This window comes from Scardinius erythrophthalmus, assembly GCF_964197995.2.
Source record: "Scardinius erythrophthalmus genome assembly, chromosome: 5".
Taxonomy (NCBI): domain Eukaryota; kingdom Metazoa; phylum Chordata; class Actinopteri; order Cypriniformes; family Leuciscidae; genus Scardinius; species Scardinius erythrophthalmus.
The window spans coordinates 12060864-12076966 of record NC_138225.1 but is presented as its reverse complement, the minus strand read 5'-3'; the positions used below and the strand labels follow the sequence as shown (position 1 = coordinate 12076966).

Sequence of the window (16103 nt, the reverse complement as noted above, 5' to 3'; positions counted from 1 at the left end):
CTGCCGTCGGCAAAAATTTTTGATCATATTCAGTGAAATCGATACTATAATCCGACAGAACAACATAAATAAGGTGGTTTTTAGAAAAAAACCCGAGCTTCTAACTCCACCTGGAGCGTGTTATTTGTTTTGCAAAAATCCACCGTTCCCGAATCATCGTGTCCAATCAGCGCAGGGGGGTGTGAGATCTGACTGTCAATCACAGGTCGTGCACACGCCACAGATCCCCCCTGCTGTGACGCGCACGTTACAATATCACATGCACACGACCGCCTGAAGATTGCACGAAGCGTGATGGCGGAGAGAAAATCTACTAACAAGCTTCCAATTCCTCGGTTATTGCTATCTATGGGTAGATTAGCCAGGGCAGCCTACCTCCGAGTACATGGTGTTGATCGATGCTGAAGAGACGGACGCGTTCACAGAAAATCTGGTGCACACGCACTGACGAGCATGAACTCGATGGGAGGGTGCTCGCTGGTAGTGGGGGAGGGGCATGAGAGTTGTAAACATTAAAAATTTTGGCTAAGTCGACCCAATCTGCCAGACTTGCCGACTGCAGCTTTAAACATTACTTCAAGGTTTTTTGCCAATAATGCAGTGCCGGCCCGAGCCTTTTGGGGGCCCTAAGCAGAATTTGATTTGGGGGCCCCCTCCCACCACGCGGAGTCACCTGTGCTTGACGATTATTGACACAATGTCACTCTATAATGTTACATTATAAATTAATACAATGAGGTTATGTATTAATACAAAATAAATAGCCTACTTAATAAAAAATAGATACTTAAATAAAAATGTTTTAACTTTTTCTTTACTCTTTTACTAACTCTTTGAAACTTCTGAAAACAAACTGTCAAAAAACATATTAAAAAAAATTATTTGCAAAATATCCTCCAACGTTTTGCAACCCTTTGCAGTTTGAATGATGTCTTATATGAACATGATTCCACTGTTCGATCGCGTCCGCGCCTCACACACACACACACACACACACACACACACACACAACATAGGCTATTCCAGCACTGCAATCTTGACATCGCAGCCTGTTCGTTATAGCCGTAATAAAAAATAATAATAAAATAGTCAAACTAACATATAAAAATTACACTGCTCTTTTTAAATAGTCAGTAGTAGCCTACAATTCGTACCATTCAGTGCTGCGTATATAAGCACCGCTCCACTGTGATGTTTCCAAGCACATTTTTGCGCATGTGAAGAGAATGATTTTTTTCCCTCGATATTGGAACGTGGGTGAAGTACAAAGAAGCCTATAATAAATAATAGTTTACCATCCAAATCCATCGCGAATGTTGAAACATTTTGATTCTAATGAGAGAGATCCGCTTTCACTTTCGCTTTAAATTATTTCGTTTTGGCTTGTTTATAGTTATTTTTTTATTCTTGTTCTGTTCTGAATATCATTAAATTTAAAGGATAAATCATTGATCAAATCAAATTTGTGTGAAATGGCTTAACATTAGGCTACCGTGACTTTGCGCACGAATTTTCTATGCACGCGAGGTTATGCGCATATGACTCAAACACTGGCAGACACAGCAGCAGTTGTAGGCAGGTATATTGATCATGAAATCAGAATTTTCTTGTCTTGAATTATTAATCCATTCATTAATTTATGTCACTTGTTTAATTTAATTAGGCCTAATATGTAAAAAAAAAAAAAAAAAACTCGCTTGGGGGCCCCCTGGTGGCGAGGGGGCCCCAAGCAGCCGCTTAGTTCGCTTATGCCTCGGGCCGGCCCTGCAATAATGTTGTTTGATACATTTGAATGATATAATAATCAATGGCAGGTCTATTAGGCTACATTTACATGGCAATGCCTAATGCAAAGTTATGTTTTTTTGACACATCATTTTTTTTTGTCTTGCCTGTGAGGCTGTTCCTCACTTTCCCAGCAGTCTCTAGATGCTACTGGTTCATTCACTAAATCGTGTGTGTGCTTGTGAATATTCAATAATAATGAGACAAACTGAAAGTGAATTAAAATGCAAATTACAGTGGAAGACAGGGTTTATCCGTAATGTCTGTCATGAGAGCGATTTAAAACAACAACAACAACTTGAAAATTAAATGAAGCTCGAAAACTTGAATTGAAAATCGACCCTGTTTTGTCAGGATACACGGCTACTTATGAATGTCTATCAGTGGAAAAAGATTTAGTTACGCCCATGCTAACCAGCCAAACCTTGACCCCTTAGACACAACTGTTGCTGTGCAAGTTAAATTAAATTTAATGTTCAATTATTTTAATAAAAATGTAAATTAATATTAAATTAATATTACACTAATTTCATATAAATTAAATTAATATGACGTTTAAATCAATGTTGAATTAAATAACTTGTGCTGTGAAAAAGAGGTTTGCTACATTACGGAAGTTAAATGCTTTTTGAATGCCAATTTATGGCGTCTTTAAAGATGAAGCTCTTGGTGTGTTTGAGGAGTTGGGGGATTTATTTGTTTTGCATGTGTGTGGTTCAGAGGACTGTGTGTGTTGGAGGTCAGAGACGTGCTTCCTGGCCCTCTGCTGCTCCCTTTGGCTGCTTGACATTTCAGAGCGACACCTGTTAGCCTGTGGGGTGTGGCACTGGCTCTGATAACCGGGGCGAGAGACCCTCTCTACACAGGACCCCAGACGGGTGGCCTGGCATGTCGCCTGCATACATTTCGGCATAGTTTAATGTGGTTCATAATTCTGATCACTGTGAGCCATACCCATCTGCCTCCAGACTAAAATCCATCTAAACAAATTATACTTCAGGACTTTATGATTTCAGAAATCTTTACTTTTTCAATTTTAATATAATTAAAAATGTTTATGAGGTTGCATAGATATATGTATGGTTATTCTATATATCTACTGTTAGTAGTTACGGAATGAAAATCTTCTTTTGATGCCTTGCAATGTGTAGTATTTCAGTAAATGCAAAATTGTAATTGTTTATTCTTTTCACTAATACATTTTGTTTGTCCATTTGCAGCAAACACACACAACCTGCAGACGCTTCACACACTCCTGTCTACAGGATCTCCACTGAAGCCTCAGAGCTACGAGTATGTGTACAGCTGTATTAAGAACAATGTGTTGCTGGGATCCATATCAGGTGGGCTCTCGTTTCTTTCCCTCTTTTATTTCATTTCATTGCATTGGATTGCATTTTCCCCTTCATTCCTTCAATTACCTGGCTTTTTTCCCTTTCCTTCCCCCTTCCCTTCCATTTCCTGTGTTTCTTTTCTTTTCTTTTCCTTTCTTGCTTTTCACCCTTTCTTTCTTTTTCCTTCCTTCCTTCCTTCCTTCCTTCCTTCCTTCCTTCCTTCCTTCCTTTCCTCCCTCCCTTCTTCCCTCCCTCCCTCCCTCCCTCCCTCCCTCCCTCCCTTCCTCCCTCCCTCCCTTCCTCCCTTCCTTCCTCCCTTCCTTCCTCCCTTCTTCCCTCCCTCCCTCCCTTCCTCCCTCCCTTCCTCCCTTCCTCCCTTCCTTCCTTCCTTCCCTCAATCCCTCCCTTCCTTCCTCCCTCCCTCCCTTCCTTCCTTCCCTCCCTCCCTCCCTTCCTTCCTTCCTTCCCTCCCTCCCTCCCTTCCTTCCTTCCTTCCTTCCTTCCTTCCTTACTTCCTTCCTTCCTTACTTCCTTACTTACTTAACTTTTCTTCCCTTTTCTGCGTTTGTCTTGCTTCCCCCTTCCCTTTCCTTACCTTTCCCTTTCCTCCCTTTCTTCCTTTTCTGTGTTAATTTTACTTTGTTTGTTTTTCTTTCCTTTTTTACTTCCTTCCTTCCTGTCCTATCCTATCCTATAGTTAGATTTTGCTGTATTTGGCCGAGCGTCGTCAGGGTGGCCCGCCAATGTATTCGATTTCTCTTATACATAAAATAAATAAGCTTGACCGGAGTTCTTGTGGGGAGAAGAATTTAACGAAGGTAGTTGTGTAGCAGTTCTTCAGCAGCGTCATTAGCGTGTCGGCCTTCAAAGAATCTTAACCCAAAGTTCTGTCTGTGTGACAGAACTTTATACATGAAGACAAAAGGGCTACATACAATAGAAAATTGTTAGGACCTCCCACAGGAGATTGATCTACACTGCAATCTACTCTGAGCAATGCAATCAGTTTCTATGGGCCATACCTCTGTATGGGCCATTTGGTTCACACCTTTACAGACACAGAGTTGATTGCATCTGAGGCACAGTCACAATATAAATGCATCTGACTAAAGATGACTGAAAATACATATCATCTTTCAATATCCTATCCTGATCAGCCCATTCTTCATTTTCCTTCCCATCATCAGCGCTCCAGCTCTTCTTAATAGTATGGGTTGTGTGTGTTTCACAGTGTGATCTCATGTCTGCAGGGTCCTGTGGAAACAAATTAGCATCAGCGTTAACAGCTGTGGTGGACTGCTGATTTTGTGTGCATGAGTGTGTGTTTGTGACTGGAGTCTCACAGCATGTTTCTCTCACACACCACCTGTGCCCAGTTTTTCCCTGCGGTTTCACCAGATGAGCTTTGCTCTCATGGCAGGTCAGCGGCAGCCTGCTACAGTCATGTTATTCAGATTGAACCTTTCAGAGCTGTTTGTTGTTTAACTTCTTGTATGCAGTGCTTGTTCCTGCACGAATCATTAGACATGAAGTTGCAGCCATGATATTTTTAGTCTTTGCTTTCCAGTCCTTGATGCTGATCGGTCATTAGCTGCTTTTCATTTACGATAAAACATGACTGTACATCAATGAACAGAAGTTGAAGCGGTTTCCATGGTAAATGTTGGTAAGATTTTAGTCAAAGTTTTACATTTTTTGTTAAAAGATGACCAATATGTGAATCTGAAATAATAGACAATGTAATCTTATTATCTTAAATAAGTGACAGAGAGATTTTGATGCATTCAGAAGATGTATGCCATGAAGGCTTTTTGATTTGCCATTTGGCTCATATTTGATACCATGACAGCAATCTCATTGAATTGACATGTTTGCAGAGCACATGAGCCTCATAATATTTCAGAAAAGGGCTTTGACTGACGTTTCTTGACTCCTGAGGTTTTTGAAATGTCAGGCTACATAAGATGCCTGCTTGAAAACAGCAGCTCCGATACACAATGCTCATCTTCGGTCCTGATCTCAGATAGCCTCTGAAATATTGAGACGATATTCGCTTTGTCCAGGTTCAGGGCTTCTCCTTCCTCCCCCTAGATATTTGACTTCTGCCAACCCGAGGCAGATTTGACCTTGACCCCAATGTCAGGCAGAGCATATGTGACAGGGCTTGTTTCCCGCTGCTCCTGTCACAGTGCCAGCCAGACTCCTGAGTGCAGAGTGGCAGCTGGCAGGAAACTTTAGCACTTTCAGCCACCCAGAATCACCTGAATCCAATAGACCCCCCAATATCACCCACCATCTGTCACATACACACATAAACACACAAACATGAATTGTCCCAGCAACCTTTCTCTGTCTTTTTTTTTTTTTTTTTTTTTTACTTCTCTCCCATTTTCTGTCTCTTTTATAATCTGACTTTACAATCATTACATTTGTCAATTACTGAGACCTATTTTTATCTACAGAGGTGTCTGTTTGACATCTCCTCTCCATTTTCCTTCATGAAAACTCATTATTTTGAAATATTGATTGTCTCGCTTTTTCTTTTGGCTTGCAATATCAATTTGCAAATATCTTTTTCTCTCTTTCTCTCTCCATTTTTCTCTGTGCTGGCATTATAATGACTGAGCATCTGAGCAGCTCACATTTTGGTTTTATGTTGGCTGACTCATTAACATAGGCCTAAACTTACTCTACAGAAATACGAGAATGCAAACGCTTCTAGCTACACAAGCGTACGTTTGTGTGTTATTGAGTTTCAAAATGCGTCCATGCAATTCATAACACAAGTACCCGTTGCACTTCTCATCATTGCCACAAGGTGTTCTATACTGTGCATTAGTGTGACTGTGAACTGTCATTGTCTTCAGTCAGTTTTCTCTTTCAGGTCAACTACTGTCATGGGGGAGCAACAGTTTGAGGAGAATTTTGCTGAGAGAGCTAGTTAAAAACAACATGTTTATAGCAGGCTGCCATTAAACCACATCTGGCCATAGTGTTTTTAAGTTCAACTTTGAGTTCAGCTTATCATGGGAGGATCCAGAGTGATTTTCTGTGCAATTAATGGTACTTAACTGGGCATATGATTCACAAAATAATGTGATGACAACTGCTACTATTTTTTTGGGGGGGAATTGCTTGCTACTGGACATTTTTATTTTGTAATGTCGCTACTTTTATTTAGTTACTTCCAAGCACTTTTTTTGGCTACCAAAACAACAAGCTTTTTTTAGCATCATGTGGACCAGTTTCATTCTTAAAGAAAGACCTGAGGTTGTTGGACCAAACAGATATTTGTGCACCTTTGTTTAACTTGTTCCTTTTGTTTATGTCTGAAAAACAAATCAATAAGGAAGGGCTGCAGTATAGGCACTGCGATCTAAATGAAGGCAGGAGAACAAAGCTACCAGAAAATTATGCCAACAAGTTTGCATTAATGAAAACATCCCATCAGTTCCCTTTGCTTTAGATTAGAAGTGTCTTTCCTATATTATGGAACAATGGAAGATCTGTCTCTGTCTTTGCGAGAATTTCTCCCCAAACCTATGAGATTTTCTTGCCTTGAACATGTTGACCACCTTTAAAACTGTATATTAACATCTTTAGTGTTTCCTCAGGTGGCACAGACATAATTTCATGCTTCATGGGTCAGAACATGACGGTGCCTGTTTACAGAGGAGAAATTCAGGCCCGAAATCTGGGCATGGCTGTGGAGTCCTGGAGCTGTGAAGGTGAGATAAAGCTCATGTTTATCTCTGATTTTATGCTCAAGACATTTATATGCTCAAGACATATATATATATATATATATATATATATATATATATATATATATATATGTATGAGTGTATATATGTGTGTTGAGCATATTTATATTAGTGCTGTCAATCGACAAAAAATGTATCGCAAATATATGTAATTAATCGCTCCTAACATTAAAGTTTTTAATATATTTTTATTCTGTAATAATTTCACCGTTAATCTCCAAATTAATGTAGAAACAACATAAAGACAGTATATTTTAAATATCTGCTCCAAAAAGTTACCAAATACTTCAGTCTTTACTGCATAAATTATCATTTAAATATAGATTAATCCTTATTAAAGTTACAAAAGTTATTCAGTCAAGAGCAGTGCGTGATTTTTCTCTTCGTCTTTAGTTCTTTGATTTATTATTAATGACAGACAGTCATTAAAGTGTATGTATGTATGTATATATGTGTGTGTGTATATATGTATAAATATATATATATGTGTGTATATGTGTGTATATATGTATGTATATATGTATATACTGTATATGTATATATGTATGTGTGTGTATATATATATATATATATATGTATATGTGTGTGTGTGTGTGTGTGTGTGTGTATATTTATTTATTTATTTATTTATTTTAAAGTCACCATAAAATAGTAAATTTTTAATGTAATATTGCTGTATTTATTTCTTGAATCAAAATAATTTCCTCTCCCTCATGCAATGAAATCTCTTCTCTGATGACGTATATTTACTGTTTGAGGGCAGAACAACCTGTCACTCACATGAAATCACACCAATAGCAAACCACAACGATCCAACTATCCAATCAATTCCTGATGGACAAAATCAAGTCCCGCCCTACATTTTTTCTTGTGCGAGAAACCATGGATAACACTTGGATATTTACATCACAATAGGGAAGAAAAGACTGTTGCAACTTCAGTTTCAACTTCAGTTTCTTTGAAATCACATATGAAGTGGTTATGTATGTATATCACGGGACCAAATCAGCATGCTAGAAGGATTTCTGAAGGATCATGTTACCTGAAGACTTGAGGAACGGCAGCTGAAAATTTAGCTTTGTCATCACAGGAATAAATTACATTTTAAAATATTAAAATAGAAATCGGTTGATAATGTAGATATATTATATACTGTAAATAATATATATTGTAAAAAAAATTATACTGTATAAAGCAAATATATATTAACCCTCTGGAGTCTGAGCTGTTTTCTGGGCCCTGGAGGTGTTCTGACATGCTCTGACATTTGTGCTTTTTTCAGTTATTTATAAACATGTTAATGGCAAAGGTGTAAATTCACTCTATATAGCACAAACAGGGCTACCAAAATATCTGATCAACATGCATGTATATGTTTGAATTTTTAAGAGAATAATGTTTATGCGTGGTTATTGGAAAAAATAAAAATGAAAGTTGCAGAAATAAGGCCACAAAACACATACTAAATATGTGGCAATAAGACTTTTGACTAAAGGATATCATCGCCTATAGTTTTTTCTTCAAAATTATGTGAAAATAGTCTTGCTTTATCGTTCACATAAAACCATACATTGATTTAAATTGATGTAAAACAGGTTTTGCTTGGAAAGCCAATATGCGAGGGGGGCGTGAACGAGGAGTGGTTTTCACCTGAATTACCACCCACTCTGCATAATGATGAGCCATTCACTCAGGTGTGACAACTGACTGAGCCACAATGCAAGGACCATTTAAGATTTTGCTTACATCTATCTTGTAAATATGTTTTGCTATTTTATTAAAAAGGTTACAATTACAACAATAATTACAATTTCAACAATATTTCAAGTGTACTCTTTCTTTGTAAAAAAAAGATTATAGGCCTACATTTTATCTGTATTCATTACTTTGAATATAGCCAACATTGGAACAGCTAACATCTTAGTTGATGACTTTATTTTTGACAAAAATAGTAGGCTATTTTATATATAGAAATTGCTAAACAAAAGCTTATTTGACGAGGCAGTATATTCTACAGTAAAAACTGTACCCAAATCTACTAAACAAAATGTTGTCTTTCATATTTCACCTGACTGTAACGTTGTTTTCATGAAATACGCTTACACACGCTTAAAATGATGATAATTAAGTGTAAAGATAGGTATTACTGAAAATATTTGGTGTTTGGGGTGAGGATTGGGGTTGATCCATTTATAAAGTAGCTGTTTTTTATTTATTTTTTCTGATGTGCACAAATAAGCGACAGGTATCATAAGATTTTCTTCTTCATGTTCCTTTTTTTCTATTCTTTTATTCGTTCATGCATGTAATAATGAATGAATGAATGAATGAATTTATGTATGACTTGTGCAATAAATAAATAATTAAAAAAAAATATATACGATAGGCTATTGACTCGCGATCTTCGCAGTAGGCTAGTGAACCACCGGAGAAACGCACATTTATTAGGCTACATAGTTTTTTTGTTTTGGATGGTTTTGTTTAGAACCAGCTGTAAATGTAAATATATTTCACATTTTTTAGACATGTGAGGCGAGTAGGCTACGGTCTGGTTGATGATCTCCAGTTCAAGCACCTTATGTTGTGATTGCTAGCCTATATTTACTTTAAATCCAGGAAATTTGTTAATGAAAAAATTATTAAAATTAAGATACAATTGATACAAAACGAAATTCGTTTTAAAGAAAGGATTTGTACTTTCTGTTTTGAGGTATCTGTGAATGTTTGAAAGTCAACTGTCACGTAATATTGTTTTTTGCCAGCTGTGGTAAACAGCGCGCATCTATGCCTTCATTCATTCATAAACAGAAACCAGAGAAGGAAAAACTTACTATTATTCCTCAGCTCGTATTCCTCGTATTCGTCATTATTCCTCACAGCGCTGTGTTGTAAACAAGTAATGTTCTGAATAAACTGGTGTTTTGGTTTTCTTGTGCTGATGATAGGGGCGTTCACAGGATTGCGTGGATTACCTCAGCCATTTGCGTTTGAATAGCACGCGCTCTCCGTGGGCGGAGTCACATTACATTTGAATTAGCTCTAATGAGGTCGACTGGAATCGCTCTCTTTTAATACAGATTTCACAAGATGAGAATATTTGTTTTTTATATAAATTACTTCATTAAAAAGAAGAGAATTCAAGCTTCATGCCTGTGTGTCTGAATGCCTGTTTGACTGAGTATTCGCTAAGCTACAGTTCATTTTCAGACGCGTTTCAGAATGGACTACACAGACAGAGAGAAGGCAGAACTCGCTTCGTGTTTATTTTTCTTTATTTGGCAAAAAGCACAACACTTTGTTTTTATTGTGAGTATACACAAAAATAATACACATTTAACAGAATCGATTGATGTATGAAACTTGTTTTGTAAAATCAAAGTCAAAAGAGAATTTCGGGTCTCAATCAACTCATAAGGAAAAAAATCGAGCAGATCACGCCGGCGTGATCTCAGACCCCTGAGGGTTAACAATGTCACCTACAATAATGCCAATGAACTACATCAACTGGGAGAATAATTGTGATTAATCTCTGTTGTCTTGAATCAACAAACCTCTTAAGATGTATTTGTGATTTTAAAAGACAGTAAACCCCGTTTAGCTACCGTACTTTGTGTTTTGCCTAACGTTACCACTTAACCATGGTAAAAACACTGCCTTTGTTGCTTCAATAACCCTGTTATGTTTGGTGTGTTTTTCAGGTAAGCCTGTTTGGGGCGAGAGTGGCGAACTGGTGTGTTTGAAGCCCATCCCGTGCCAGCCCACTCATTTCTGGAACGACGAGAATGGCAGCAAATACCACAAAGCCTACTTTTCCACCTTCCCAGGTAACCCTTCACATGACATGACTCTATATCTGTTTCAAAACCTAGTGAGCAGCCTCCATAGACAGCAGTTTTAGGCATCAGTCCAGAATGCATTGCTTCAAGCAGTCATTGCCTACAGAGGCTCACAGATGCACTCCGCTACCTTCCTTCAAAGCTCTTGAGTTGAGAAGTGGTCACAGGGAAGTGCGTTTTCTGACTGATTTACTGATTTAGAAAACAAACAAGTCTTCCCTTTGATTTAGGAAACAAACGTGACACGTAAGCTTGTTCAGAAGAGGCTGCAGCTTTTCCGCTGTATTGATTAAATGATTTCTGAGGGCGAAAGGGAGAAAAAAGAACCTGACAGCTTTTGTTAGCACAAGAAAAATCTACTTGAAGCCTTATTGCTGTCAGTTTGGAGAAGTAGGAAAAGGCCAATCAGGGCAGTTCAGCTTAATTCGCGTTCTCAGAAATCTCTGCTTAGATGCACTATACAGTAGATGCTTCTTTCTCTAGCTATTTGTTCATCCTTCTCTATGTGTTTATTTTTGTCTCTGTAACTCCTCATTCAGGATTCTGGGCCCATGGCGATTACTGTAAGATAAATCCAAAAACGGGAGGAGTCGTCATGCTGGGGAGAAGGTAAGTTTCACTTTGTTTTGCATATTTTGATAATCTTCTCTAGTTTCTGCTTAGATTCTTTTAATATTGCTGTGTTGTTGTACGGTGATACTCTGAGATTGGTTATGCTCCTAAATTATGTACTAAAAAGCGTTATTGTTTTGTTTGTATTTTCAGTGACGGAACTTTAAATCCTAATGGTGTTCGGTTTGGGAGCTCAGAAATTTATAACATTGGTGAGAAATAAACATCACACTTTTTCCTGAAATGAGTAGACTAATTTGAGCTGGTTTGGACTAGACTAAATTCACAAGTCACTTTAACTTCAGTAGATTATTGTACGTGAAGTATGTTGACATCCATCAAGTCCTTTTTTCAAAATAATGGTTATAAGTTCATATATGCTACCGTTCAAAAGTTTGATTCTAGTATTTACTTTTATGTTTTTGAAAGATGTCTTTTTCTTATCAAGGTTGCATTTATTTGATTAAAAAATAGTCAAAATTTTATATTAAGAAGTATTATTACAAATTGCCTGTTTTGTATTTTGATATATTTTAAAATGTCATTTATATCTGTGATGGCAAAGCTGATTTTTCAGCAGCCGTTACTCCAGTCTACAGTGTCACATGATCCTTCAATAATTATAATATGCTGATTTGGCATTCAAGAAACATTTTTCTTTGATGAAAAGAACAGGATTTATTTGAAATGGAAATAATTTGATCACATTTGATCACTTTTGATTGCGTTCTTGCTGCAAGTGTCAATTTCTTTAAAAACTTTTAAACAGTAGTGTATATTAATGTGTTTGTAATGTGTCAGATGATATTGGTCGATATTAAATATTTAATTTTTGTATGCTTATTTCAATTATTTTTACATTACCTTTGCTGTCATCTAATGCTCACTTAAAGTTAATATTTAAAAACACAAGAGTTTTAATAAAGCCATAATTCCAAATTCACAACTAAGAATTTAAAAATCTGCCTTTTATCGATTATCAGCAGCCATAACATGAAAATAATTATCGCATATATAATGTGCTAACATCATAGTTAGACGGTGTTTAAGACCCTTGTTATGGCCTCTCTTCTTCCAGTGGAAGCCTTCGAGGAAGTGTCCGACAGTCTTTGTGTCCCTCAGTACAACAGTGACGGAGAAGAGAGGGTGATTCTGTTCTTAAAGATGGGACCCAATAAGACCTTCAGTCAAGAGCTGGTTGGGAAGATCCGCAGCGCTATCAGAGTAGCTCTCTCTGCCCGACATGTCCCAGCATTGATCCTGGAAACCAAAGACATCCCGGTAAGCACACTTGCACTTTTCTTCTTTTTGTAGCCACTCTCACTTGTCCTTTCTCTGCTTTATTTTCGGACCTTTTCCATCTGATTGACTTTCGATTTCCTTCGCCTGTAGTACACTATTAGCGGAAAGAAGGTTGAAGTTGCAGTAAAGCAGGTGGTCGCGGGTAAGGACGTCACTCAGCGAGGGGCTTTCTCAAACCCAGACTCCTTGGACCTCTACAAGAACCTGCCTGAACTCCAAAACTTCTGAACAACAACTCCTGCATGTCCAGCGCTTCTGTCTTTGAAGGGTTCAGATTCTCTGGACACTGTTGGAAAATCTGAAGGAAGTTATAGAGCTTTCAAACATCAAAGCTTTTCTCCACGTTGTGGCTCCTACTCTAACTCAGCTACCCACTGGAACCGATGGAGTGAGTTTGTACACACTATACTTCCTCAAAAGTCTAACTGTGTTCCTCTTGGGTAGAATGTTGAGAGTGCCATTTTATGATATTCCAACTTGGATCTTAAAGGGACATTTTATCTGCTTCTGTCATTGCGTCCACCAAGCAAGTTAACACCAAGTTATTCCCAAGAGATGTACCAAACTCACAAACAATTCCCAAATCGGTTATCTTAATTTACCAGATATGTCAGTCCCATATTTTACCTCTCGTATTTTGATACAATGTCACTTTAACCTTAATGAAGGTGTAGGAAAATCTGGCCATGTATGTTTTGAGGCTTTAAAATGACACTGTTTATGCTCGAGTCATATACAATGATATGTTACTGAATGTTATGGATTTAAGGTTAAAGCATTACTCCTGTAGGAATACCAACTTCTTGGGTCAAACCAACTGTTTGCTGGAACCTCTAACTTTATCAGGCAAAGTATTTTCCACGCTGGTACCTTAATTACAAAATGTTGGCGTAATATATATACAATTCAACTTTTTTATTATTTTTTCCCCCCAAAAGCCTGACTTCCTGTCTGGAAACTAGACTATATTTGTATTTTTGAACGTTATCCTATCAGTAAACAGTGATTCATCACATCTGCTGTATTTGTATAGTATGTAGTACTGTCCAGAACTACACTCTGTTGTCCACTACTACACACTGTTGTCCACTGAGTGTAAATTTGAATTTAAGCTTATGTAGCTCTGGCCAGAAAGAGTTCTGTATATTTTTACATATTTACTGTATATATTTGATTCTGTATATGCAGCTGCATGTTGTGTGCTACACTATATGCCGCCTTCACAACGACTCTATTTGGTCTCTTTCATACAGTATGCCTTATATCAAGTTGTGAAAAGTTTTCATCAACAACTGAAGCTCATCTTCTTTCTCTGAGCTATTCTTTGGTACAGTATATAGCTTTATCTTTGTCATCCCCAAACAAATCTATTTCTTCATATTTCCCATCAACACATCCAGGGACTGTCACTGTAGGCATTGCCCATGAGAGATTCCTCCATCACGTTCCAACCCAATAAATGTATCATCAGAATGCTGCGTACATATGAAAAAGCTGCGTTTGTTTGTTGTTTGAGGTTTTGAAAGTCAGCAAGACATGATGTCCGGATAACCTCATAATATTACGTTATATGATCATAAGGTTATATGATGTTTGCATTAATAGTAAAGGGAAGAATTCTGGGCAGTCCATATGTGTGGGTTGTAAACTAGGAAAAACAACAAAAAATTTTAAATATCGATTTATCTTGGATAAGAATCAAGTTGTTAGACGTGTACTGATGATGCCTTTATACTTGCTTTGCAGCATATCACAGAGACATTTATCAACACATTTCACAGAGGCTGTGAACAAGCCACCATCCAGAAAATACGTTTTTGGTGATATTGAGAGAGAATATGCTGCAAACGCTCACAACAAAAGCCAGAAAATGTGCTGCATTTTAAATCATTTTAAAATCATTTTGCGCTAGTAATGTTATTTCAGCAGTTGTTTACAACAGAGAGCGGTATTGATGTACTTTTTCTTTTTTCTTTCCTTTCAGGCAAGTTTTTGGGCTGCAAGGCATCTTGTTTTTTTGATTTGTGTGGATTTTTAAACATGGGTCTATTTAGTTCAGGTAATGTAATCTGGGTTTGCTACATGTTCCATTTGACCTCAGTGAGGACCCCTTACTTGGTTTCCTAAAAGAAACTATGCACTACAGACTTAAACAATGCTTTTTATACGAGATAGCTGTAGTGTGAGGCTAGACGTAATGAAACTCAAAAGGGTGGACTGGCCCTTTAAAAGGCTAATTTTCTTTCAAATTGAAATCATTTGGTATAGTGGTGCAGATGGCAAGCAGTTGTGCAGATCGCTTGAATTAAATCAGTCCTTATTTCCGCTTCAGACAAGCAGGGACGGGTCTGTTTCACCTCATGCCCACCCTTGTGCCACCATATGCCCCATATCTGCTCAGTTTTGCTGACAGACCTTTCCTGGCATAAGGAAAGCTACCAAATCCTTATTTATTGATAGTCAACTGTGGATATTGCTGTACGTTATCACTTGTCACAAACGTTTTTGTCCCCCAGCGTTTAATTTGTCCTTACTCTCAGCAAGTTCATGAACATTCCATGGAAATGTATTCCATTGTATTACAGTGTTGTTTTATTTTCCTTTTTGATACATGGAAATCATTTTTCTTGATATTGTATTACAATAAATGTATTTGGTGTACTACTAGTAATTGAAAGGTGCTTTCTTCTGGGTGGCTTACGTAATATTCCTGCTTTGAAATAATATTACTGTACTTGCTGAATGTGAATAATGATTACTAATATAGTTGAGAATATATTTGTTATGAATATATTATGCCTATATACTGTATATCAATGGACCGACCGCTTCAGTTATGTCCACTGGCAGCATACATGCATTTCATGTATAAAGATGCTTACTGTAGTCCTAATTAAACAACTAGAATTTATTGTGGCTTGCTGTGGTTTTATTCATCTTGCATGATTTGCAGTATTATTTTTATGCTTGCTTATGCAGTATTATTTTTATGCTTGCTTTGGTGGAGTGAGTGAGTGAGTGAGTGAACACATACAGTATACATCTAGGGTTTACTGAGAATAGTCTGAAAGAGAAAATAGTGAGTGGCAGTTCTGTGGGCATAAATGCTTTGTTGTACTGTTTATTAGTACTTATAAAGCACACATTAATGCCTTATTCTGCATGACCATATTCTACAGGGTGGGCCATTTATATGGATACACCGTAATAACATAGGAATGGTTGGTGATATTAAAGTCCTGTTTGTGGCACATTAGTATATGTGAGGGGGCAAACTCCTCAAGATGGGTGGTGACCATGGTGGCCATTTAGAAGTCGGCCATCTTGGATACAACTTTTGTTTTTTTCAATAGGAAGAGGGCCATGTGACACATCAAACTTATTGGTAATGTCACAAGAAAAACAATGGTGTGCTTGGTTTCAACGTAACTTTATTCGTTCATGAGTTATTTACAAGTTTCTGACCACTT

At 37.4% G+C, this 16103-nt stretch overlaps 1 protein-coding gene across 1 annotated transcript in view; it reads left to right on the top strand.

Annotated features, from left to right (window-relative positions):
* aacs (acetoacetyl-CoA synthetase) overlaps positions 1–15544 on the top strand; it is a 42507-nt gene extending 26963 nt beyond the window's left edge. Inside the window, exons 12-18 of the mRNA XM_081364547.1 lie at positions 3006–3128; positions 6734–6847; positions 10582–10707; positions 11259–11328; positions 11485–11543; positions 12410–12612; positions 12724–15544. Coding sequence (XP_081220673.1) covers positions 3006–3128; positions 6734–6847; positions 10582–10707; positions 11259–11328; positions 11485–11543; positions 12410–12612; positions 12724–12861 — 833 coding nt within the window. The 3' untranslated portion in view covers positions 12862–15544. The remainder of the gene's footprint in view (positions 1–3005; positions 3129–6733; positions 6848–10581; positions 10708–11258; positions 11329–11484; positions 11544–12409; positions 12613–12723) is intronic.
* The last annotated feature ends 559 nt before the right edge of the window (positions 15545–16103 follow it).